The following is a 24,198-nucleotide window of genomic DNA, read 5'->3' on the forward strand; positions in this document are numbered from 1 at the left end:
CTGCCTCTTTATCCGGGGGCGTCTCCTGGCTGGGGGCGGGGTGTAGCTGAAGTCCGTATGGGCATCCGCTCGCTCTCTCGGCGGCTCGCCGAGTCCCGGAGCTAGTGCTGGTATCCGCTCCCGCTCCTATGCGGGCTTCTGGCAGTGGCGCTGCCAGCGGCGTGGCTCCTGGTGGGCGGCCTCTCCGGGCAACGGGTCGCTTCCCAGCGAGCGCGCCCCGGCCCCGCCGGCGTTGCCCGGGAGCGCCATGAGTTCGGAACCGCCTCGCGCCTCGCTCCTCCGCGCCCTGTTTAAGATGGAGCCGGCAGCAGCCGCCTCCGAAGTGCTTGGGGGAGCCTCGGAGTTCGTGAAAGGTGAGAACAGGCAGGGGATCCCTGGCCGGGGGACTCCCGTTCTCTGGAGCCTCCCTCTAAAAGGAACCCCCCCGGCTTCTTTTCCCTCCTCCCCCCTCATTCCCTCGGCTCCATGGGGTTTGGTGCGTTCCTAGCTCGGCTTCGGTCCCCTTTGCCTTGCGGTTTTTGCGAGCTGCCTGTGTCGGCTGCCGCGGGGCACGCCTGAGCGGTTCCTTCCTCTTCTCTTTTCCGGTACGAAGCAAGGCCGACACCTGTTGCTATGTGTTGCTGCGTTGTAGGTCAGAAATTCTCCCGCCCTCCTGAAGTCGCTCCCGGGGATTGCCTAGCTGGTCAAAGAGGTGCGGGTGGAGCGGGTACCTGCGGCACGGCTTACGCAGGAGTGAAAAAAGACCCTCGGTGCCCCTCCCTGGGCAGGATGGAGCCGCAGGGCGCGGCGGCCGCTGGCGGGGTGACAGGCGGGCCGTGGGGGGAGTGGCGGTCTGCGCTGTGCTTCCGACGCTGATGCCTTAATCTGTCTTTCAGATCGGTTGTACTTTGCTACTTTAAGAAATAAACCGAAAAGTACCGCAAATACACACTACTTCTGTACTGATGAGGAACTGGTCTATGAAAAGTAAGTGTTGTGATCAGTTTTGCTTTACGCATCCAAAGGGATCACCTGAGATTCTTCTCAACACACTTCAATACTATATAGAATATTTTTGCCCCCTTTAGCTACTAGCACAAAACATGAGTATAAAGTTAGCCTGAATATATTTATACGTTAGCTGAAACTAGTTTGACAAGATTGCTATTAAAAAATCCCACGAAAACAGCTGCAAGGCCAGTTACATGGCTTAAATTGTGGTTGAGCCAGGGGAAGGCTGAGCTCTGTAAGATTTGGTTGTAAGATGCAGACTCTCTCTCTAAGACTTAATTACATCTTATTCAGTGGAAGACTTAAACAGGAGAGTGTTGTTTGGTACTAATACGTGAAACAATAGTTTTATTGTAGAGAGAGTATGAAATTATCACCTCTTATACAGAATCATAAGGATGCAAAACTTAAACGTGTTTGTGGAGAACATCTGCAACTTTTTTTGTAAGTCTGCAAAGGGTTTTGAGATAACGCTTCCTGTTGCTTTTTGTGGCTTTAGAACAGCAGAAAAAGTGTTTTCTGTGAAGTGAAAGCTTCATATGTTTGGAAGACCCTGACAGCACGTAGAAGTTGAAAAGTAAAATTAATGTAGTTGTGAAATACTTTTAAAGCACATGAAATGCATTAAATAAAATAATTGCTATGTGCTGTGGTTAAAAATCAGTTGCTCTACCTTGTCTTCTAAGTTTAGCTGTTTCCTGTGTTATATCTAGCCACTCGATAAGGTATTTTCTTACAGCACAAGGGAAGCAAAAAATGGGGTTTTACTTTAAATATACCTTTCTATCTGTATGAGTAGAACTTCTGAGCATTAGCCATTCTTTCATATTGCTTCTGTGAACGTGTAAACCCATCTTCCTTGGTTTGTAGTTTACTTTCTATATACAGCATACAGTTTTAGTGTTTGTTTTCTACACATGCTTTTGAGTCTTTTTTATTTTAAGCTGTGTGTCTTCTACTGCAGTTCTCAATTATTTGTTCCCAAAGTTAACTTTTGTAATTTACTGCTTGGACTGGGAGTAGGTTCTGTAGTGATCATTGGCTAATGTAGATTGGAAGGGACCTCAGGAACACACTAAGGCAAGGCTGACTTTATATTAAAAGCAAGATTCAACTGGAGGTCTTAAGCAATTTCTGTTGTGTTTCTTTAATTAAAGGAAAAATTGGGTTTTCTATCTCCTCAGACTTCTTTGTTATGCTTGAAGTATTTTGTTTCTAATTCTTTATAGACTTGTAGGAAGGGTGAAGGAATCATACGTAGGATTTGATCTTGGGGGTAGGAATGGTACAGCATAGTTCTTTACTGTTAGTTACAGATTACTGTACTAATCCAGGTCTGTAACTACAATTTTTTGTGAGTACAGTTGTGGGTTTGGGTGGTGGGGGTTTTTGTTGGTGGTTTTTTTTTTTTTTAATTTGTTTCATTTTAAGGGAAAAAAGTACTGAGAAATTTAAGGGGGGGAAGTAATTTTCTTTAACATGTGTAAAGAGAATGTAGTAAATACAGTCCTTAACCCAATTATCTGTTAACTACATACCAGGGTGTAACTTGATAACAGATACCACGGCAGGATAATGGAAAGAAGCAAAGTTTCCTTTATCTTCTATACTACATATACAGATTTTTGCACATGTAATTAATAGTCTGTTTTCTGAATTGATAGTTCCTGATCTATTTGGCCTTTTTTAAAGGTGTCATCCTGTATCTGATATTGTAATAGTACTCTTGTGCTCTAGATTAGAATACTAAAACATAAGAAGAAGTAGAAATTGTGACAGTTACCAAGTGGCATGAATGAATTTTCGATAATAACCTAATTCTTTTACATAACGGTGCTAAAATTTCCACTGTATTTGTATTGCAGCACCCATCACTATCACTGTATGTAATATTTGTTAGTAAAACCATGCCTGATTTTATTATTTTTTTTTAATCTCTCTCTTCTTCTCATCTCTAAGGAGGTTTATATTATTTCAGGGAAATAAAAGCAGGTATCAGTAAGAATTTTTTTTTTAGGATCTTCCCGAAATGAGAAGGCTAGAGGCAAAATGAGGAATAGAATGCAAGTCTCTTGGTTCTTGAAAATACTAATTTTACTATAGCTTCTCTTTTCTTTGTGCTCATCAAAGCTTGACATCAGTCTGTTATGTTTCACAGGCTGCAGAGCAAAGTGAGGGTCCTGACATTGAGTGTTGTTTGTATGTAGCAGTAGAGTGTAGCTTTAACACACCAGATCAGATTCTTATTTTCTTAAAAGTGTAGCTGCCTTTCTGAGCAAGTGATTAGAAATATTTGTTATGTGATAGCAAAATAAATAATTGGAGGTGGGTTTCAAAGTGCTGCAGCTCAGAACAGTGGGTTTTTTTTGAGTTTTCATTCAAAATGGTCTGCCTGTGCTGTTCTTGCTGATCAGAATTTCATGGCCACTTCTGCTTTTCAATCAAAAGATTGTTACAAGGCAGAGAATAGATTTCTGCTGGGGCCCAAAATCCTCAGCACCTGTGAAGTATGCAAGTAGCTTTGTTACCACAACTGTTTATTGACTGAATTTTAAGTGCATCATTCTAATGACAAGACAAAGGTACTTTGCTGTCAGTGGAATTAAGCTGCTTTTCTTTGGGCTGTTAGTTTAACTTCAGTGATAAATATGAAGGATTACAGGAATCTATTTAGCTGACTTTACTGAGGTGTCATTACTGAAGCAATATATGATCTGAAAACCTCATGCATATGTAGGCTTCTGATTAGAGAGCACAGTACTTAAAAATCTCACTACCTTGCTTTTTTTTTTCCCCGTTCTTAAACAGACATAGGAAATAGTGTACATTAATAGTCTACCCCATTCATTAAATGAAACGGCTATATTGCTAGAAGTTTTGTTCAGATAATGTTGACTTTCTCTTGCAGCTTGTCACACGTTTTATCACAAAATTGTACACAATATGGTTATGTAATCATGAGTACTTTAGCCTTCAGGTTTCACTTGGAAGTTGCCAACTGTTCTAATACGTTCCTATCACAGTCTTAGTTAAACATTCACACTTTTGAAAGGAATAAAGATAGGCTTAAACACTTTTAAGAACATCTCAAATGTGCTCTGACTAAGAACCTGCTTCTGGAACTGTCACTATTTTAATAGTTTGCTGCCATTTAACCTTGAACCTATTCTGCTGGGGAAATGGTGTGTAAATTCCTCAGCTGAGGGAACAAGAGTCCTGAATGAATTTATCCACTCTGAATTCTCTTTCTCGATTGTGCTGTTTCTGGAAGATTTTGTCAGTCTCTCTTGGAAATTCTCTGAAGTCCCTCTTGAGTGTGTATACTACTGCCTGTAAGGGAACACAGTCTTTCAGGGTAATGTAGTGCAGGTAGATATTACTGGAGGAAAAATGGAGTTAATGAGAAATAATCCAGCTTGATGAAGACTGTCATTTGGCAAATAGTCAAGGCTTGACTTGGCAAGACCTCAATTAATGAGTTAGGCACTAGTAAGAAGCTTTTTATTCTCTAAGAATAGCGTCTTTCATGTTTCACCTTTCAGTAAACAAATCTGGGTTGAGAATACTACACTTGACTGGTTAACTTGGCTTTCACGTTTTTTTATCAAAGCAACTTTTTACTTCATTTTTATTGAGTCGTTTTCTCAAATGAAATTACCATTTAGGTTATTTATCAGTAAGAGATTCTTGCTTCTCAAGAATCAAGAATCAAGAAGGTTGGAAGAGACCTCAAGGATCATCGAGTCCAACCTGTCACCCTACACCTCATGCCTATCTAAACCATGGCACCAAGTGCCACGTCCAATCCCCTCTTGAACACCTCCAGGGATGGTGACTCCACCACCTCCCTGGGCAGCCCATTCCAATGGCCAACCACTCTCTCTGTGAAGAACTTTCTCCTCACCTCCAGCCTAAACCTCCCCTGGCGCAGCTTGATGGACATTACGGTTGCAGCCTTCAAAATCATAATGTTTTTATTCAGTCACTTGTTCTTTGGATCTCTTGTATAAACAGCTTTTGCAAATCTAGTCTGTGACATCTTATGAGCAGCTGTAAAAATAATTAATAGGATGTACAAGGAATATCATATGATTTACACTAAAACTTTATTTCGAGCCATGGTATGTTACTTGCCCATCTATTATTTCAACTTTCTGAACATGTTGCAGTGCAAGCCCTTATTAGGGAAACAATTTTATCAAATAATTTCAGTAAGAGGCCTGGAACTCTGAAGCAGGCAGATGTTAGGATCTTACCTGTAATGAGACATGCAACAGCCTTTATGTTAGCTACTTTGAGTCCTAGCAGCAGTAGACTCTCGAATGCTTAGCTACAATATTATTAAATGAGTGCTGTTTGGACTTTTAACTTGTAGGATTTTTTTTCCCTGACTGCATGTGTATATGCAAAGAAGAGTTTCTCTTTACTGTGAGAAGTGTAAGGGTTAACTTGTTTATTTTCACTTTGGCTTTTCTGTGGCTATCCAGTAACAGTACTTGCATAGGAAACCTGAACTTCTCTATCATTCTGTGACTTACACCGTTTGAAAGGAAAAAGAAAACTTACACTTACCCTTGTTACGACAAACAGAGCTGTTGCTTCACACTGAGAACAGGGAGTTCCTTGTTCACATTAGTAGCTTTTGAATACTTGAACTTGGCTATTGGATGACCAAGAACTTAGTAAAAATTAAAACAAAAAAAAAATTAAACTCCTAACTTTTAACTTCTATCAATGTCAATATAAATACAGAGCAGGAAAAACTTGGTACACTAATACCACTTTTTGTGTGGCTAATTCTTACAGATTAACATTAAGAATAGTACTCCAACTTAGTTTTGTTTCCCATCTTAAAATGAAAGATTTTAAAATTCACTGCAAACAAACTCAAAAGATCTACAAACTGGGACACACAGTTCTTCTTCCAGACATAACATACTGACATAGGTTTATATTTTAAACTTGCCAAATGCTGTCAATATCTGTGGTGTACTCTCCAGTTCAACAGTTTTCATAAATGTTTCAAAGAATAAGCTGGCACATTGCTTTGCTATATCTGTCTTCACTTCTTTGTCTGGCAATGACAAAAGCAATTGTTGAGTTTTAAAGCAACCACTGAGGGTTTTTTGGTGTTGTATGGGTTTGGGGTTTTTTGTTGGGTTTTGTTTTGTTATTGCTAGCAGTAAAAGAGTACCAGGATAAAACATCTGCTTCCCAGGCTTCAGTTTTACATTTGACAGGAGTGTATCTTAATATTGGAAACCCTGTATGAGAAACTTGGCCTCTGTCAAGGAGAGCAGGTTTTTAATATGACCTGAATCTTCTTTTGTAGGAAAACTTTTTATGGGAGAATCTCTTCACTGATACTTTGTTCTTGATGTCAGTGCAATAAAAATGCATATATCTGGAAAAGCAGTTTAATTGTAGTTGAGATCTATGAGTTTTTCTTGGAATTTTAATTGGGATCTTAAGGAGGATTTGAAACATTGAAGGGGAAATGGAGCAAATGCCTAGTGTTTTACATAATCAAGAACCTATGCATTATTTTTACCCTCAGATCTAAGCAGTGAGGTGGCAGATCATTTCTAGGGTTGTATTTGCTGTATCATCCTTTGTCTGTTCAGAAGTGTGCAATCCCTAAGCAGTATTAAGTGTTAGGGATTGCATCTCAGCCCAGATAAGAAAGCTCTCAGCAATTCACGTGTTACTGGAACTGGTGAGGCTAGAGCAGGGAGACAGTGCTACTGAACATCTGGAGTGCATGAAAAAAGGTGGGAAGTAAGAAGTAGAAACACTCTAGGAAACAGATCTTGGAGGGTGAAGACAGAATGTGTAATATTTCCTGACCAGGAGTTAGGTTGTAAAGAATGTGTGGACTGATGGGCTACCCAGGGAGGTTGTGGGGTCCAAGTCCCTTGAGGTGTTTAAGAAAAGACTGGATGAGGCACTTAGTGCCATGATCTAGATGATTAATTACGGTTAGGTGATTGGTTGGTCTTGATGATCTTGGAGGTCTCTTCCAACCTGCCTGAGTCTGTGATTCTCTCGGTTTTCATCCAGAAACATTGTTGCACGTAGGATGTGTTCAGTTTGTAGTGTGATGCATTTACCTGTAGTAGCTAGTTGGCCACTTCCACTGTAGCAGGTTCTTGTACTGCTTAACAGCTAGATTCAGAGCACATGCAGTAAGGGCCATACAGTGCAGTAACCAGAATCTTCCAGTCATTCATTAGAGGAAAGAGAGAAAAGCAAGTGGCGAATACGTTTCTTACTCTAATGCAGTCTCATGGCTCAGTTTAAATGGTCAACTGGATCTTTGTAAAATACTGGATAATTAGTGTAGTTTTGCAGTTAGGAAGCTGTATTTCTGCTAGTTTCTACAGTTCTTGTGACTAATCCTTTGGTGCGAGTAACTGCAAGCTTGGGGTGCTCTGGTTCTGGCAGAAGAATGTCTTTACATGGCTGCTAGTCTCCAAGAAGGCAAGCTTCCTGCCTAGAGGAATAGTTGTACTCCAGTGTGGGGTACATACATCAGAAAATTATTGCAGCGTTACCGCGTTGGGAATTAGGCTTTGGACCATTTTTGAACTGTTGGAAATGCTTACAGCCTGGTAAGAATGTGTTCAGTGTAGCAGTAACACTGGGCTTACATTGGGCTGTCATCAAGAAAGAAAATAGCTTTTCAGGTGGGAATCTTCTTTCATCCATACCTCTGTTGCTGTATCGCAAAACCATAAGAGAGTGTCAGCATAAAGCTCCTGCTCTGATGTATTCATCTGTGGAGGGGGGAAGTATCAAGCTTATGGGTAAAATATAAGTAGTGCAATTTGTCTTTGAAAGAAAAGCTGATACCTTGGCCATAAATAGATAGGCTGTGATGGTAGTATGGAGTTATCAATTGATTTCAAAGTCTGTCAACCTATAGTTCATTGACCACAATGAAGTTCCATTCAATAGTTCAAGATATGAAAGCTGTTTATCTGCTATACTAGGGTCAATGGTGTTCAAATGCTTAGTGAAAAAAGTGACCTGAGCATTCAGAAGAGGTACCCAAGGCTTGATTTGATTCATGGCACCTTCCTGTGGCATCCCATGGAACTGCAATGAGAAACGACTTGCTGTCCTGTGGCATGGACACTTCTTTCTCCATTGAATTCTCTGGAAGAATGTACAGTAACTAAAATTAGACCAATGAGTTTTTTATGGGCTGGCCTTTCTAGGTGGATGACCATTCCTGTAACACAGTACAGCAAATACCTCAGGTCTAATGCTAAGAGAATGGATAGGAAGGAGTGGGTCCAGGTGCCTGTTCTAAGAATGTAGATACAAGAAACATACTCTTGCTTTCAGGTAACATTATGATAGTATTTTTGAAGCAGAGTATTTAAATATTCATCTTAGTATATTCTGGGATTTTGCTGTTTCTTAGTTTACGAAGCATAAGGATAGCAAGCTTCCATGAGATGAAGGGGAAGAATAATTTAAACTATCATCTAAGTACTTGATTAAAACAAAATACAATTAAATGTAGATTAATACTGTACCTGTTTCCCACCTCCATTGTAAATGATTGTCTCTCTTAATTGGCTTAAGCTTCAGAGGCATTCTGATTTCTTATTGCATGTAAATGCTTATTAAAACATCTAGATACAAAGAAAGTCTATTACCTGTAAAAGAAATGGAAGTAAAATAATACTGGGTAGAATGTTGTCAGTGACTATAATAATACTCTTGCAAGATAAAATTTATTATTCAGATCATGGAATGGTTTGGATTGGAGGAGACTTTCAAGATCATCTATTTCTAACCCCCCTGCCATGGGCACCTATTGGACCAGATTGCTCAAAGCCACATCCCATCTGGTCTCAAACACTTCCAGGGAGGGGGTATCCACAACTCTGGAAAACCTGTTCCAGTGCCTCACTATCCTCACAGTAAAGAATTTCTTCCTAATAACTAATCTAAATCTACATTCTTTCAGTTTGAAACTGTTAGCAGTTTGTCCTGTCACTATGCTCCCTGATAAAGAGTCCCTTCCCTTCTTTCCTGTAGGTTCCTTTCAATAAGGTCTCCCTGGACCTTTCTCTTCTCCAGGCTGAACAACCCCCTCTCTTACAGCCTGTCCTCATAGGGAAGGTGCTCCACCCTTTTGATCATCTTCATGGCCCTCCTGTGGACCTGCTTGAGCAGGTCCATGTTTTTCATGTGCTGGGGGCTCCAGAACTGAATGCAGTACTCCAGCTATGGTCTCCCAAGAGTGAAGTAGCAGGGGAGAATCACTTCCCTTGACATGCTGGTCACATTTCTTTTGATACAGGCCAGGATACAATTCACTTTCTGAGCTGCAAATGCATGTTCACAGAATCTCAGAATGGTAGGGCGTAGAAGGGACCTCTGAAGATCAAGTCCAGCCCTCCTGCCAGGATCACCTAAAGCATAGGAACACATCCAGGTGGGCCTTGATAGTCTCCAGAGACAGATACTCCACAACCTTTCTGGGCAGCCTGTTCCAATACTCTGCCACCCTCAAAGAAGTTCCTTCTCATGTTTAGATATTCAAGTTTATGCATATTTTTTTCCTTCTGTCACTGGGGACCACTGAGAAGAGTCTGGCCCCATCTTCCCGACACCTACCTCTTAGATATTTGTAAGTATTAATAAGATCCCCCCTCAGCCTTGTCTTCTCCAAGTTAAACAGACCCAGTTCTCTCAGCCTTTCCTCACATGATAGATGTTCCAGTCCCCTGATCATCTTAGTGTCCCTGTGTTGGACTCTCTCCAGTAGTTCTTTGTCCTTCTTGAGCTGGGGTCATGTTGAGTTTCTCATCAATTCTTTCTCTGCAGGGCTGTTCTCAGTCCATTCTTTGCCCAGCCTATATTTCTCATTTGCATTGCTCTGACCCAGGTGCAGGACCTTGAACTTACCTTGTTGAACTTCATGAGGTTGGTTTGGGCCCATCTCTCGAGACTGTCCCACTGGAAGGCATCCCATCCCTCCACCATGTTGATTGCACCACACAGTCTGGTGTCATCAGCAGACTTGCTGAGGGTGCTCTCAGCTGATAATGACTTGGTGTGTCATTTCTTCATCATAGTCCCCATTTCATATCTTCTACTTATGTTTAAGTCTGTTGAAACTGTTTTCTTAAGAAGAAAATCTTCTGGGTGAGTTGGGATCAAGTGTGTCTAACTGAAGTAAAACAAATGGCCTGTTACACTGAAAGTAGTGAGGGGTGTGCAAGGTTAAACCTTTCGGTTTCAACACGTTGGAAACTAGTTAGTTCTAAGGATGTACATTGAAGAAGGATTTTTTGGGTCAGAGTTCACTGACTTTAGTACAGAGCCTTGTATTGTCTGTCAGAGACTTTGATTTGGAGGTTTTTAAAGCACTTGTTTCATTTGTCCTTTTTTTAAAAAAATTGGGCTATTAAAACTTTCTCCATTTAATACTTCTAAATCAGAATAAGTTAAAATTACACATGACAGCCTTTCTCCTGCATGTATATATCACAGTCAATGAAGCCAGTGGCTACCTGGTTTCATGCCAATAACTTGGAAGTTGCCACTGTCTGAAGTATGGGTGGTAATGTTGATGCAACAGTCACCAAAAGTACTTTTCCTTCATGATTGTTTGCATTCTGAGAAAAAGGTGGTTTCTCCCATATAGAGAAACAGTCATAGTACCAGAACCTCAAACACTGATGCTTCCCCTACTCCCTTTCCCCCCCTGTGTTAAGAGAAGCACAGCATACTTAACAGTAATAAGTGATGGAGAAATACTGAAAGATTGACATTGCCAACAGAGAGAATCTGAATAGCTTTATTTTATTGAAGTATAATTAGTTCATGGCTAGACTCAAATATATTTTATCTTCATCCCCACCAAAATAGTAATTGGCCTTTTGTGGATAAATAGACTTGTAAATTAATTTTAAATGTGCTTTTCCTACACTTCTGCTCATATCATTCTGCACTTTTCCACAGTACTTCTTTTAAAAGTATTTTTCAGAGAAGAATCTTACAATCCTACATTATATTATTCTATAATATTTAAATTACAGAATAAAGTTAATGGAACAAGATAGGGTTCTGGGGTTTTATGATTTAGAGACGGTGTTAGTGCAGCAGAATGGGAAGAGGTGTTAGTAAGTTATTGTTGTTCCAGAAACTACCTTCACTCTAGAGCTCCAGTTTTAACTTCTTACTTGTCCTACTTTGAATGTTAAAAAAAAAAAAAAATCTCTATTAAAAACTGTGTGGAGAGTTTTGTTTTAAAAATAACCAACCCTTGGCCATGTCTGGCAGACTTACGTAAGAAGAGATGAGAAGTTCTAAACTTAAACCCTGCTTTGCTACTACTGCAACTTTCCCTTGAGTTAGTTCTGTGCAAACTACAAGTCCTAATAGTTAGACAACTTTGTCTTTGACCCATCTAACAAGCTTCTGTAACTAAGCATTATGTCAAAATAATTTGTACTGAAGGGTTGATCTGAATCTTAGCGCTTACATTTTTATTTGCTGTTGTCAAGTAGATGATGTTACAATAGCATTGGTGTAGCAGGTGGACTATTTGTCCCAGACAGATCAAACTAATGAAGTGTTCTCTTTCTGCACTGGGCTTGTCTCTTTCGTTTCAGAGAATGTGGGGAGGAGGATGTTAATGAAGTTATGAGCACCAAAAAGATAGTGCGCTTGTACTGTGTTATTGTGTCCACTTAAAATAGCAGAATATCTGAAGCTTGGAAGATACCTCTGAAGATCTTCTAGTCCAAACACCACATGCACACACTTCCTCCTCCCCCCAACCCCAGCTTAAAGCAAGGTCAACAAGAGCAGGTTGCTCAGAGCCTTGTACAACTGTGTTGTAACTCATCCTCTCTGAGCAATGTCTTCCCAATGTTTGCCTTTCTTACGTTTAACTGGAACATAATTAGTTTTCCTGAAAAACAAGCCTTCTTCTTGAAAGGTACTTCTACCTATCTGATCATCTGATTTGAGTGAGTTTTCATCCCTTGAAGTCTGGTAGTTACTTTTTCCTTTTGTCATTTCCCAAATAACATGTTCAGATGGTGAGGGCCAGTTTTTTGTCAGTAGGCAAGAAGTGACCTGTCTCTTTTATCAAAACACTTAAAGCAGATTACAATAGTTTATAGTCCCATTCTCAGTGTAATTTATACTGTGTGCATGAAGACAGACTACTATATACAAAAAGGAAATGGAGAGAGCTTGCAACTGAATTTCTGAGCAATTTTACACAGTGGGTGGGGAGGGGGAAGGCTCTAGAAAGTGTCATTATAAATTGCATAGGTAAAGGCTGTTATTACTTGTAAAGGTGCCTATGTGAAGGATTATCTAGGAAAAGCACTGTTACTTTTCTTGTACAACAGTTTTCCGATGCAGGCTATTGTTACTAGTTCTTAGCAATGATTGCTTCTTCAAAGCAGCATGTTTAAGAAGAATCTAGAAGATCAACCAGAAGACATGAAATAAATTGAAAGAACAGCCTAGAGTGAGAGGATTTGGGGCACAAAGGGACATAATTATATTTAAAGTCTATATGTCGTCTCTGGAATAGTGGATGATGGAATAAAAAGAAAAAAGCTTAAATTTCAGTCAGGTCAAGATAGGACATTAATGAATAAAGTTTAATACCCATGAATTTTATTTAGCTTACTCTTCCATTCTATCTAATGATACATTCTTATCTTAAGCAGTTGTAGAACTTTTATCTAGGATGCCATCAGTATGGCTTAAAGGGGAGTAGATCATGTTGTGAAGTTCTTCACTTAATAGTTTTGGCCAAAACCCAACTGGATATCATGGAATAAATTTTTAAAAATCTTTATGTATTGTATGTATATAATGGAGCATCATAGACCAAAGCTACAAATGTTTCCACATTAATGCTACTGTTGTTCTCTTAAATGAATAAAGGACTTATTTCTTGTACTGTGCTGCAGCCTTAACTGTCAACACCATGTATGTTGACTTTTCCTTAGTTCTTTTGTATAAATAACACAATTTTTTATTCTTTTTCTCCCAGTTTCTATGGCGATTTTGGACCTTTAAATTTGGCAATGTTATACAGATACTGCTGTAAACTAAATAAGAAATTAAAGGTAAGCTTTGTTTAAAAATAATGTTCCTATATTTTTTCAGTTAAAATGCAGTATCCAGTTTGAAAGTGGTTGTTAGGTGCTCATTATCTAGATGGTTACTACTAAGGTTTAAGGTTATTCTTTGTTCTGAATTCTTTTTCTTCTGAAGAATGGAGTGAATGAGTAAGCTCTCGTTGTTTAGCAGGTGAGGCATGAACTAAAGGCTGTGTTCACCTTTTTTCATAGCCTTATAGTTTAAAGACATTATTAACAAAAAAAACAGTTAGATATTTCATGGGTTTGCAGATGATGTATATATGGCTGTATGGTAACTGAAAAAAGAACCAACCAAAACCCCACACCCATGAACACAAGCAAAACCTGGGCCCTGAAATCACACTATTTAAGCTAAATCTTGTTCAGCGGAAAAGTTAAAAGCTTTTAAATCTCATTCCATTTAATTGTTGCTTTTAATAAATATTATGGGAATATGTTTTTCCATATATAAAAATGATTCCTTTTTCTGCCTTACTTGCAGAATTATCACTCCTTATCAATTAATTTGTCAAAGCATTCTAATTTTCTTGTTTCCATATAAGAGTTCAAGTTTCCATATAACAGTTCAAGGCAATTTTGAGTCACTCTTCATTAGTGAGGAAAATTTTTGGCATCTTTGGATACCATGGTGGTTTTTCCTATTGACTGCACAATGTTGGTCCTTTCTTTATGAAGTTGTCTAGAATCTGAAAGCATAGCAGTTAATTCTGAAGATCACCGCAATTGAATTTTGTTCTAACACCACTGTCCTGTCATAAATCACAACCTTGATATGGGATTATGTTAGCCAGAAACCGAACGCCTGGCAGGTGCTCACTCAGAATCACAAAATGGCTTAGGTTGGAAGGGACCTCAGAGATCATCTTCTCCAACATCCCCACCTCTCAATTAGACTCAGCTGCTCAAGGCCTCATCCAACCTGGTCTTGAAAACCCCTAGGGAAGAGGCATCCACAACCTCCCTGGGCAGCCTGTTCCAGAGTCTCACCACTCTCATACTGAAGAACTTCTTTCTAAGATCCAGTCTAAACCTCCTTTCTCTCAGCTTCAAACCATTCCCCCTTGGCCTAGTGCTAGACACCCTTATGAAAAGTCCCTCTCCAGCCTTTCTGTAGTCCATTGAAGTGCAGGGAACTCTTTCCAGTGACCTTCCTGAATGCTGGGTAGGAGACTCACTCCTGTCCCAACCCCAGTTTGGGACTGGGAAAGAGGTTCAGAAGAGCAAAATTAAGAAAAATTTCTGAGTTGAAATAAAGACAGTTGAAGTGGAGGAATTAGAAAAGATGGGATAGGAGTAATAAAACAAGTGGTATAAATGCATTCACCACTTCCCACCAGCAGACCAATGTGTGGTTAGTCTCTGAGAAACTTGTAATTTAGAAAGACTACTCCTCAGTTTTACTGCTGAATGTTGGTATTCTATGGTATGGAATATCCTTGTAGTCAGCTGTCCTGGCTGTGTGCCCTCCCATCATTGTGCCCTTCCAGCATCTTGCCCAGATCAGCCTGCTTGCTGTGGGGACAAAGTGAGAAACAGGAGACCTTGGTGCTGTGCAAGCAGTTTGGCAATAGCTGAAACAGTAGTGCATTAGCAACACAGTTTTAGTCACAAATCTAAAACATAGCATAATGCAGGCTGCTATAGAGAAAGCTGAACTCTCTCCCACCCAGACCCAGTACACTGAGCCCATAGCTGTGCAGATTTAACCTGGTCATGTGGAAAAAGTAATTTGCAGTGTATATATAGAAAATTTATCAACTACTAGAAATGAAACAGAACAGAAACTGGCATTATATATTGGGATTCATGTTTGCTGCACAAATGAAACCATTAGGCAGGTTGACTTACATCTGCTGCTTCCAGGAGCATGCTGACTTAAAGTCAGACAGCCTTAAGAGGTCTGCACATCAAAGGGTTTGTAGAGTTGCTGTAACCTTTTTGCTAAAAAATACTTCTAGTGAAAATTTACATTGCTTCTTCATGCAGAAACTTAGTTATAACTAAAATCAAACTCTAGTATTTTTGGGTTTTAATGCCTATGTTCATATTGGGATAACGTTTTATTTGCTATTTCTGTGCTAACGCTAACCAGAGCTTATAAATACATTATCTTAATGCCCTATTTTCCATTCAAACACATGACCAATCATGTTCACTCACAAGGAATTTTTTTTTCTTCCCTATCTTTTTATGTTTAAACATAATTCTGTTGTTTGTGACCTTATAGAATCATAGAATCAAGAAGGATGGAAGAGACTTCAAAGATCGAGTCCAACCTGTCACCCTACACCTCATGACTATCTAAACCATGGCACCAAGTGCCACGTCCAATCCCCCCTTGAACACCTCCAGGGATGGTGACCCCACCACCTCCCTGGGCAGCACATTCCAATGGCCAACCACTCTCTCTGTGAAGAACTTTCTCCTCACCTCCAGCCTAAACCTCCCCTGGCGCAGCTTGAGACTGTGTCCTCTTGTTCTGCTGCTGGTTGCCTGGGAGAAGAGACCAAACCCCTCCTGGCTACAACCTCCCTTCAGGTAGTTGTAGACAGCAATGAGGCCTCCCTGAGCCTCCTCTTCTCCAGGCTAAACAGTCCCAGCTCCCTCAGCCTCTCCTCATAGGGCTTGTGCTCAAGGCCTCTCACCAGCCTCGTTGCCCTTCTCTGGACATGCTCCAGCAATTCAACATCTTTCCTAAACTGAGGGGCCCAGAACTGGACACACTCAAGGTGTGGCCTAACCAGTGCTGTGTACAGGGGTACAATGACCTCCCTGCTCCTGCTGGCCACACTATGCCTGATGCAGGCCAGGATGCCATTGGCTCTCTTGGCCACCTGGGCACACTGCTGGCTCGTGTTCAGCTGCTGTCAACCAGTACCCCCAGGTCCCTTTCTGCCTGGCTGCTCTCCAGCCACTCTGACCCCAGCCTGTAGCTCTGCATGGGGTTGTTGTGGCCAAAGTGCAGCACCTGGCACTTGGATTTGTTGAATGCCATCCTGCTGGACTCTGCCCATCTGTCCAGCCTGTCAAGGTCCCTCTGCAGAACCCTTCTACCTTCTAACAGATCAACACCTGCTCCCAGCTTGGTGTCATCTGCAAATTTACTGATGATGGACTCAATCCCCTCATCCAGATCATCAATAAAGATATTGAACAGGATGGGGCCCAGCACTGATCCCTGGGGGACACCACTAGTGACAGGCTGCCAGCTGGATGTGGCACCATTCACCACCACTCTCTGGGCTCTGCCCTCCAGCCAGTTCCTAACCCAGCACACAGTGCTGCTGTCCAAGCCATGGGCTGACAGCTTGGCCAGGAGTTTGCTGTGGGGGACAGTGTCAAAGGCCTTGCTGAAGTCCAGGTAGACTACATCCACAGCCTTTCCTACGTCCACCAGGCTGGTCACCAGATCATAGAAGGAGATCAGGTTGGTGAGGCAGGACCTGCCCTTCCTAAATCCATGTTGGCTGGGCCTGATTCCTTGGCCATCCTTCAGGTGTGCAGTGATTGCCCCCAAGACAATCTGCTCCATGATTTTCCTGGCACTGAGGTCAGGCTGACAGGCCTGTAGTTCCCAGGTTCTTCTGTCTGTCCCTTCTTGTAGATGGGTGTCACATTGGCCAGTTTCCAGTCTTCTTATATTTGAGTTATTAAAACCTCTAGAGGATACTTGCTCTGTGAAGGAGAGCAGAGAAGAACCATTAATAAACCCGTGACAACTTTCACCATGGCTATGAGAGCTGGAGAGATAAGTTCTGTTTTTTTCAGATTCAAACTGATAATGTGATTAGTACCTTCATACAGTGACGTAGAACACCTTCAGACTATACCCTAAGTACACAGTGTTTCACACAGAAAATACAAGAACTCAATCAATACCTCAGGACTTGTTGTTTGAGGTTTTCTTAATGATTCAACATTAAACAGGAATATTTCTGCAGTCTTTAGTCTTGTTACAAGACCATCATCTGCATTGAATGAGGCAAAGTGTTCATGAAAAATGCCTTGTAATCAGTATCATACGAAGATCATCTGTTATAATAGAAAGCATACACAAAGGACCCAAGTTGAAACTGAATTAGTAGATGATGTTTACAGGATTGATCTCTCAAACTGTGATATTAATTTAATGTAACTTTTATTTTAAAAATAACATCATCAACAAACACATTTGCAGTACTAGCTGAAGAGTAGAGAGGGTCAGGAATAGGGCAGAGAAATCTCATGAAATCAGGTGAGTGGGAATGCTGTTGCTGCTGCCTTAACCAGAGGCTAATTCCAAATAAGTTGATTCCAACTGGTGCATAATAGGCAAGAGTTACCTGATAGTCCAATCATTTGAAAGTCATAGTTGAAATCAAACAGCTAAAGCTTGGAGTAACACCAGAGTCGTCTAGAAACTCGCACATGAATAGGTTCCAGACTGTCTAATTGGCACTACCCCTGAGGTGGGCCAGTACCTGCTAACCTAAGCTTTGCTTTTCTAACCATTAAAACACACTACAGACTTTTTCCTAATTTAAATATTCTCTGCAGTGGGCAAGTAGGCTTATAAAACAAATCCCAGGGCTGAAGCATGCATCTGATGTGTACTGTAGTGCTAGCTATAAAAGTCTGCTGCTCAGCTTCACTGCTTGAGAATTATGAATTCACAGATTCTACCCTTTTTCCCCCTCACCTTCTCATGTCTGTCATTCACCAAGTTGTAAGACCTGTGACTTACCTGCTAGCAAAGCATTGCTTCAATGAACAACTGCACAGCAGGAGTATGATAATTCCCATGTGGCAATGGGGGACATGTAGGCAACCTATGATCAGTGTTTGAGAGATGGGAAGTGCTGATTAGAATAACATGGAGAAAGAGTCCTGTTGGGCAACCTGCTGCTTGCATACTATTGCATTAAGAGTGACCACATCCCATAACCAACAGCAGGAGTTGGCTGGTAGGAAGTAAAAGGCACTGCAGACTATCATTCTCTGGAAAGTCAGCCTCTGCTCCTGGATGCTTGCTGCTGGATGCTTGCCATACCACAACACTTTTGGGACCCTGAGCCAATCACAGTGCTTAAGCCCAGATACCTTCTGCCATGATTTGATACATACCTGATTTGGTATGCACTTCATATACTTTTCTTATGAAAAGGTCTTTTAAAAGTTGCAAAACATGGTAGTTTTTGTGTGGATAGGGTGTCTCAATAAAAGTTTAAATCTTAAATTCCTTTTAAGTTCAAAACTTCTAAGAATAGGAAAAGGAAAAACAGGGGTGTAAGGTCTCATTAAAACAAACCAACCACACAAACTTCCTCCCCAAGTCTTTTGGCTATAATTCTGGTTTGGGAGAGGAATTAAATGTGGAGGCAGATTACTGCTTTCCTCTCTTTTTGAGGGACAAGGAGGGAGAAGGCTACCAGTTGGACATGTGGTAGTGGCAGACCAATATGTTAAAATAAAGTGTTGTAACTTTATGCTTACTGATTTTCAAAACAGTAAGTAGTTCTGTTCTGAACTGAAGAATTTATTTGGACACCAGTTTGCTGAGGAAACTGGAGCTAACGTCTTGGTTATGCTGTACAGGAAAACCTTTCTGACCTTGTTTCATTAGTAATGTTTTGATTGCTGATTGCTATAAAGATGATCTTGACTAGCCGAGACAAAAGCGAGCAAAAATGCTTGACCATGCTATCTTCCTACTTGTTCTTCAAATTCTGCTCCGGGAACAAAATGTTCCGCTAGGCAACCCTGATTCATTTATGAAACGTTTTTTTTTCCCTTCTGTTTAACTAAGTCTGTTTTCATTAGAGTTGCTTAAAACCAACTGCTGTGTTTTATGTGTTTAGCTTTATGCAATACATTCGGAAAGCAGGGTTAATTAGAGAGGAAGTGTGGGTGAGATAAATGATGGAAGTAAGAAGGATCAAAGGCAGGAGAAGAAGGAAGGTTCTTGCAGGCTATGAACTATAGGGTTAACATTTTTTGTGTGATAATTGTGTTTCTACTGAGGGGTTTTGTTTTGTTTTAATATACTTAAACTGCCGGGCATATACATGGAACTGCAGGAATTGCAAGCAAGGCAGTTGTGTACACGTGTGTACATACATTATTTGTGTACATACATGTGTGTGCATCATTTTCTGCACAGTTTGGCAGCCTTGTATTCACTGCTGTTCATATTACAATTCATCATAGAATCACAGAATCACCCTGGTTGGAAGGGACCTCTAAAGCTCATCTAGTCCAACCCGCTCTGTAGTGAGCAGGTCCATCTGCCACTAGACCAGGTCACCCAGAGCCCTGTCAAGACTCACCTTTAATATCTCCAGGGATGGGGCCTCAACCACTTCTCTGGTCAAGCAGTGCTTAACCACCCTCATTGTAAAGAACTTTTCCCCTACGTTCAGTAGGTATGTATGTATGTCAAAATAGTATCTGCATTGCTCCAAATGTATTAAACCTATAGCAGTCGTTTCTTGCTTCAATAATGGAGGTATAGTAAACCATATTCTTCAAATAAAATACTTTCAAATTATCTGGTGCTACTAAACAGATATCAATCTAGTCCACAATGGCCCCTTCTGAGCTTATCATCAAATTTTTCTGGAAGTAAACCTCTTTTTGAGCTCTTCAAGAAACAAGAACTAATCTAGTCTTAAAAATAAATAATGTAATTTCACAGTAAAAATAACACATTCTGGAACATTTTCATACATCAAATGAATTGTTTTTCTCACCTAAACCAAAAGTGCACACTTCTCATGCAATCTCTACTTTTAGTTCAAAAGATTGCCTTTAAAGGCAATTGCTCTGGGGTGTATCTTTTGACAGAGGCTGTACTGGTGTATTGTTACATTTCATCTTCCAATGGGGTGTGAAACTGCTAAAATTTTCTTACCATTTCTGTACAAAATGACATAGAGCTTACTTCTGGCTAGCTAGCAGAATGTGCTTTTTTGCAGTTTAAGGTGGTGTTTCAGGTGAACTGTAAACTATTGCAAAGAACTTCACTTTTAAGTCAACAAGTTATAACTGAAGTTCTGTCACTGTTGCATAACTACTGTAATCTTATCCCACCTACACATCATGGGTGGAACTGCAGTTAGAGAACACTAAAATTAAAAAATTGAGGAGGGGAAGAAAGAAGAGATCTTAAAAATACTGAGATTAATTTTGTCAAGTTTCAATAGTAGTTGAATGCTTCGCTAATTAAATAACTACTTGTGCTTTGGGTGTTTGCATATATACTGAGGGAGAAGTTGCTGTTGGTCTCCAGGTACAACCTATTTGACTTCAGACGAAGCAGCTATCTTAGGAATCACAGTCCTGTTTAGATATACTCAGTTGCATTAACTAGCACTCTTTACACCTCTGGAAGTTGTGGGCAGTAAGACCAGACTGGAATGGACAGTTTGAACTGCTATTAAAGTTGGGGTAGGAGTTAGATGTTTGCTGTGATACATGCATCACTTTTCTCTGGAGTTTATAAGCGATTTCGGTTTTTGCAAAATTTGATTCTGTGGTTAAAGCTGTCCTAAAACTTGAAACAAAATTTAGGAGGAGAGTTGATGTTTACAGATTTGTGGAAGTGAAATAAAGCTGGCAGCACTTCAATAAATAAAACACACTCCTGCAGCAGTTACCTGATCTCCCATTCCCAAATGTCATCAGTGCCAAAATTAGGAAAAGAAAGCTTAGTAGAATTGTCAAATTGGAGTTAAAACCTGAAGATGGGTAAGAGCAGGACTGGCATAAATGCAGTTTGTGAAATGTGCAGCTTTTAAAACCAGAAATGCACTTCAAATATTCAGAAGCAGAATCCAGTATGTCTGTTGATGACTTCCTCCAAAATGATTGTGTTGTAGAAATCTGTCAGGAGAAACATGAGTGACAGTGTTGCAAAATACATTGGAAGTGTAGCAATTCACTAAGCTAAAAATAACGCACTAGGCTGTCCAACTCACCATTTGTAAGTTACAATTTTATCTCTCTGGCTTCAAGCAGTTTTGCTGCAGTTTGTCATTAGTGCTCTTTTCTGGTGTTTGTTGGTCTTGTTTTCAATAGGAGTTTTGTCCGCAGGATTCTGACAGAGGTGTCTTTCCTTTTTAAAGAAAGAATCGCAAGTGTTACTAGTTTTATCTCTGCCTAGCTTTTGGGGGGGGCTTTTCACTTGTGCAATCATTCAATCCTTCTTTAGAATAAATTCTTGCTGTTGAAGCTTTCTGAAGACGCCTGTCACTCCGTTTTTAGGGAGTATATATAGAAGAGTAGTGTTTAACTTAAAAAAATGCCTATAAGATGGATTGCTTCGGCTTTTGACTTGTCTTCTCCACAGAGTTATGTGCTAAAAAGATTTAACAGATAGGAAGGTGTTTTAGTCTGAAAATTTCAATGTTTTTAATCAGTGTTCATAAGCTATTGTTCAATTATTGGGGGGGGGAAAACCCAGTATTTTTTATTGAACGTCTTGGTTCAACTGCATTTTATAGGATATTATCACACGTCAAACTAAGAGATCTGCCCTGGTACACTGGTTGTTTCCCTGCACTCTTATCTACAATGTAAGAAGATTGTTCATGGTATCGGTAAATTTTTCTCCTTTAATTTTAAGAATATCTCTACAAATAGATTTTTAATTTTTTTTTTCTGGCTTATTTTTCAGTTTTGGAAAAGTGACTTTTAAAATATTTTCTTAAAGTATATATGCTGTCTGATCTTGGTTTTGTTTTTGTTTTTTTTTTTCTCCAGTATTTCAGCCTATCAAGAAAGAAGATAGTTTACTATACCAGTTTTGACCAGCGGAAACGAGCCAATGCAGCATTTTTGATAGGTGCATATGCTGTAAGTACTACTTACCACATGGATACTTCCAGCTTTCCTTTTCAAGATATCAGCTATGTGGAAAAGTTAATCTCAAGGGATGCTCCTTTAGGGAAGCAGGCAGAATGTCTTTTGATTCTTCTTAAAAGTTGTCTGAAAATTCTGATTTACCAATTTTAGGGAAGCCCTCATTTTGGTACTTAAGCTCATTTACTACACAGGCAATGAATGGCCTGGCAGATCACGTTCATGTTTCCCACTGTCACAAATATCAAAAAGGCAAACTGCAAACCTAACCTCTAAACCTGGCTGTCTTAGCCTGTGGCAGTAGTGAGATTCATAGTCGAGAGGAGACAGCCATTCTTAAAGTTAGACCAGAGGCATAGTGATTAATGGATGGATTTCTCAGTAAATTTTCATACCCAGAATCATGGAGTGATCTACATCTGCATTTGATACTGTTACTCTGTCAGACTAGAGGAGGTTTTAAGTATCTTCTGATTATTGAAGATACTATGTACCAAGAGTAATTGTTAACTGATACAGTTACAGTACAAAAAACCTATTTTGTCTCATGTTGAAAACACCACATAGTCACTTTCCAATTCATCTCTATTTAGTACAAGATTGGAAAACAGTTTGCACAAAGGTTTCCAATTTGTTCCATACATATGTCATCCCAGAATTTCTATTTCTGTTTCTATAGATGTGTATTCCTAAGCTGCGAGTGTTACAGGAATTCCTTCACCACCTTCTATGGTGATTGATACTAATGCAAATAGATTCACAAAATAAGTGTTTATTCTAACAAGGTGTTTACAATCCACCTAATAATCTGATGTTTGTTTTTAACTGCAGAAGCTTAGGTTTTTATATTGCAGGCATAGTAATTTTACACTCAACATAGTATATGCATTTTTTGAGTGTTTACCTATAAACATTCATTCAGATGCAGAAGATGCGCACTCTTAGTGTATGTGATAGGGTGATTACTGACCTGAAGAAATCTAATCATACTCCTCTGTAAAAGAACTGTGTATAATTGGCAATTTGATCTATCACACTTTGAATATCCAAATATTCAGACAGAGTGTATGTACTCTGTAAGGCCTTCTGGATTTTATGTCATTTCTTCAATTATACAAGCTTTTCAAGGCCAGAAAGCCTTATAGGTATGAACTGTACCAAGGTGTGAAAGTTAATTGAGAAGGCTTGTTTTATTTGTCTTAGTGTTAAAATATTAAGTGTAAAATGAAACATGGAAAGCAGTGGATCGGGTTCTAGGAATGGGTTTCCAGTGGTGATTATGCAACTTGGATTGTTCCGTTAAACAACTTCTTAAATATGTTGTACTGTACAGCCTATAGCTCTTAACCCATTTTAATAATAGAGTCACAAGTTTAAGCAAAAGTTAAGTCTTAAATTTTTTTGGCAATAGCTTGCCTATTTGCACGTTGCGTTTCAGAAAGAGGTTTTATAAATTTCAGTTTTTACAACGGACTTTGAATATGTTAGGGTTAATCATGTCCAATTGCTAAATTATTGCCCTTGCCATTAAGATTTCTGCAAAAGTTATGTCTTTCATAAAATTCAGATTAAGAGGGATGTAGACTTCTCTGATGTTACAGAGAAGTTCAGGGTTCCTCCTAAACGGCCAAGACTACAGCACAGACTGTTCAGTGATCAGAAACAGGGTGCTTCTAGGTTTTGTGAAGTCTTACCAGAAGCCACAGAGAATGTTTTGAAGCTAGTAAGCTTTTCATACTAGTCTGTTGGTACCAGGGACTGGTCAAAGGTTGAATAAAGCTTTTAGATAAGGAACAAACCTTATGTCTTGGTTAAGGAAAATAGTGATTAGAATACTTTATATTCAACAGTTATATGTGTGTAGAGCTAAAAAGCAGCCATATGGGTGCTGGTTGTAAGGTGAGCTGGGGAGAAATGGCTAGGAAAATTGTGTGGCTTAGTTTACGAAACATGTTTGTATGCATGAATTCTGCCTGTCTAAATATTTTTCTTGTAAATAATGCACTTGCATAATACACATTCTGAGTTAGATTGATTTTTGGGACCGGTTTGGCTGTACACAGAGGAATGGAAGTGCAACAAGATGTGATGTTATTTCTTGCTTAAGCCGGTGCAGATGATGGTGTTCAGCAATAGCAGAATGAGCCTTGTCTTAAGGTGTTACATTATATGTTGGTCTCATAATAACAGGTTCAGCTTGTTGAATTGGATATTT

The 24,198-nt window shown here is 39.8% G+C and overlaps 1 protein-coding gene across 1 annotated transcript in view; it reads left to right on the top strand.

Moving 5' to 3' along the window:
- The first annotated feature begins 247 nt into the window (after positions 1 to 247).
- The window catches only part of CDC14A (cell division cycle 14A), a 51,493-nt gene continuing 27,542 nt past the window's right edge, over positions 248 to 24,198 (top strand). Inside the window, exons 1-4 of the mRNA XM_054384048.1 lie at positions 248 to 353; positions 876 to 966; positions 13,034 to 13,109; positions 21,885 to 21,977. Coding sequence (XP_054240023.1) covers positions 248 to 353; positions 876 to 966; positions 13,034 to 13,109; positions 21,885 to 21,977 — 366 coding nt within the window. The remainder of the gene's footprint in view (positions 354 to 875; positions 967 to 13,033; positions 13,110 to 21,884; positions 21,978 to 24,198) is intronic.

This window comes from Indicator indicator, chromosome 10 (genome assembly GCF_027791375.1).
Source record: "Indicator indicator isolate 239-I01 chromosome 10, UM_Iind_1.1, whole genome shotgun sequence".
Classification (NCBI taxonomy): domain Eukaryota; kingdom Metazoa; phylum Chordata; class Aves; order Piciformes; family Indicatoridae; genus Indicator; species Indicator indicator.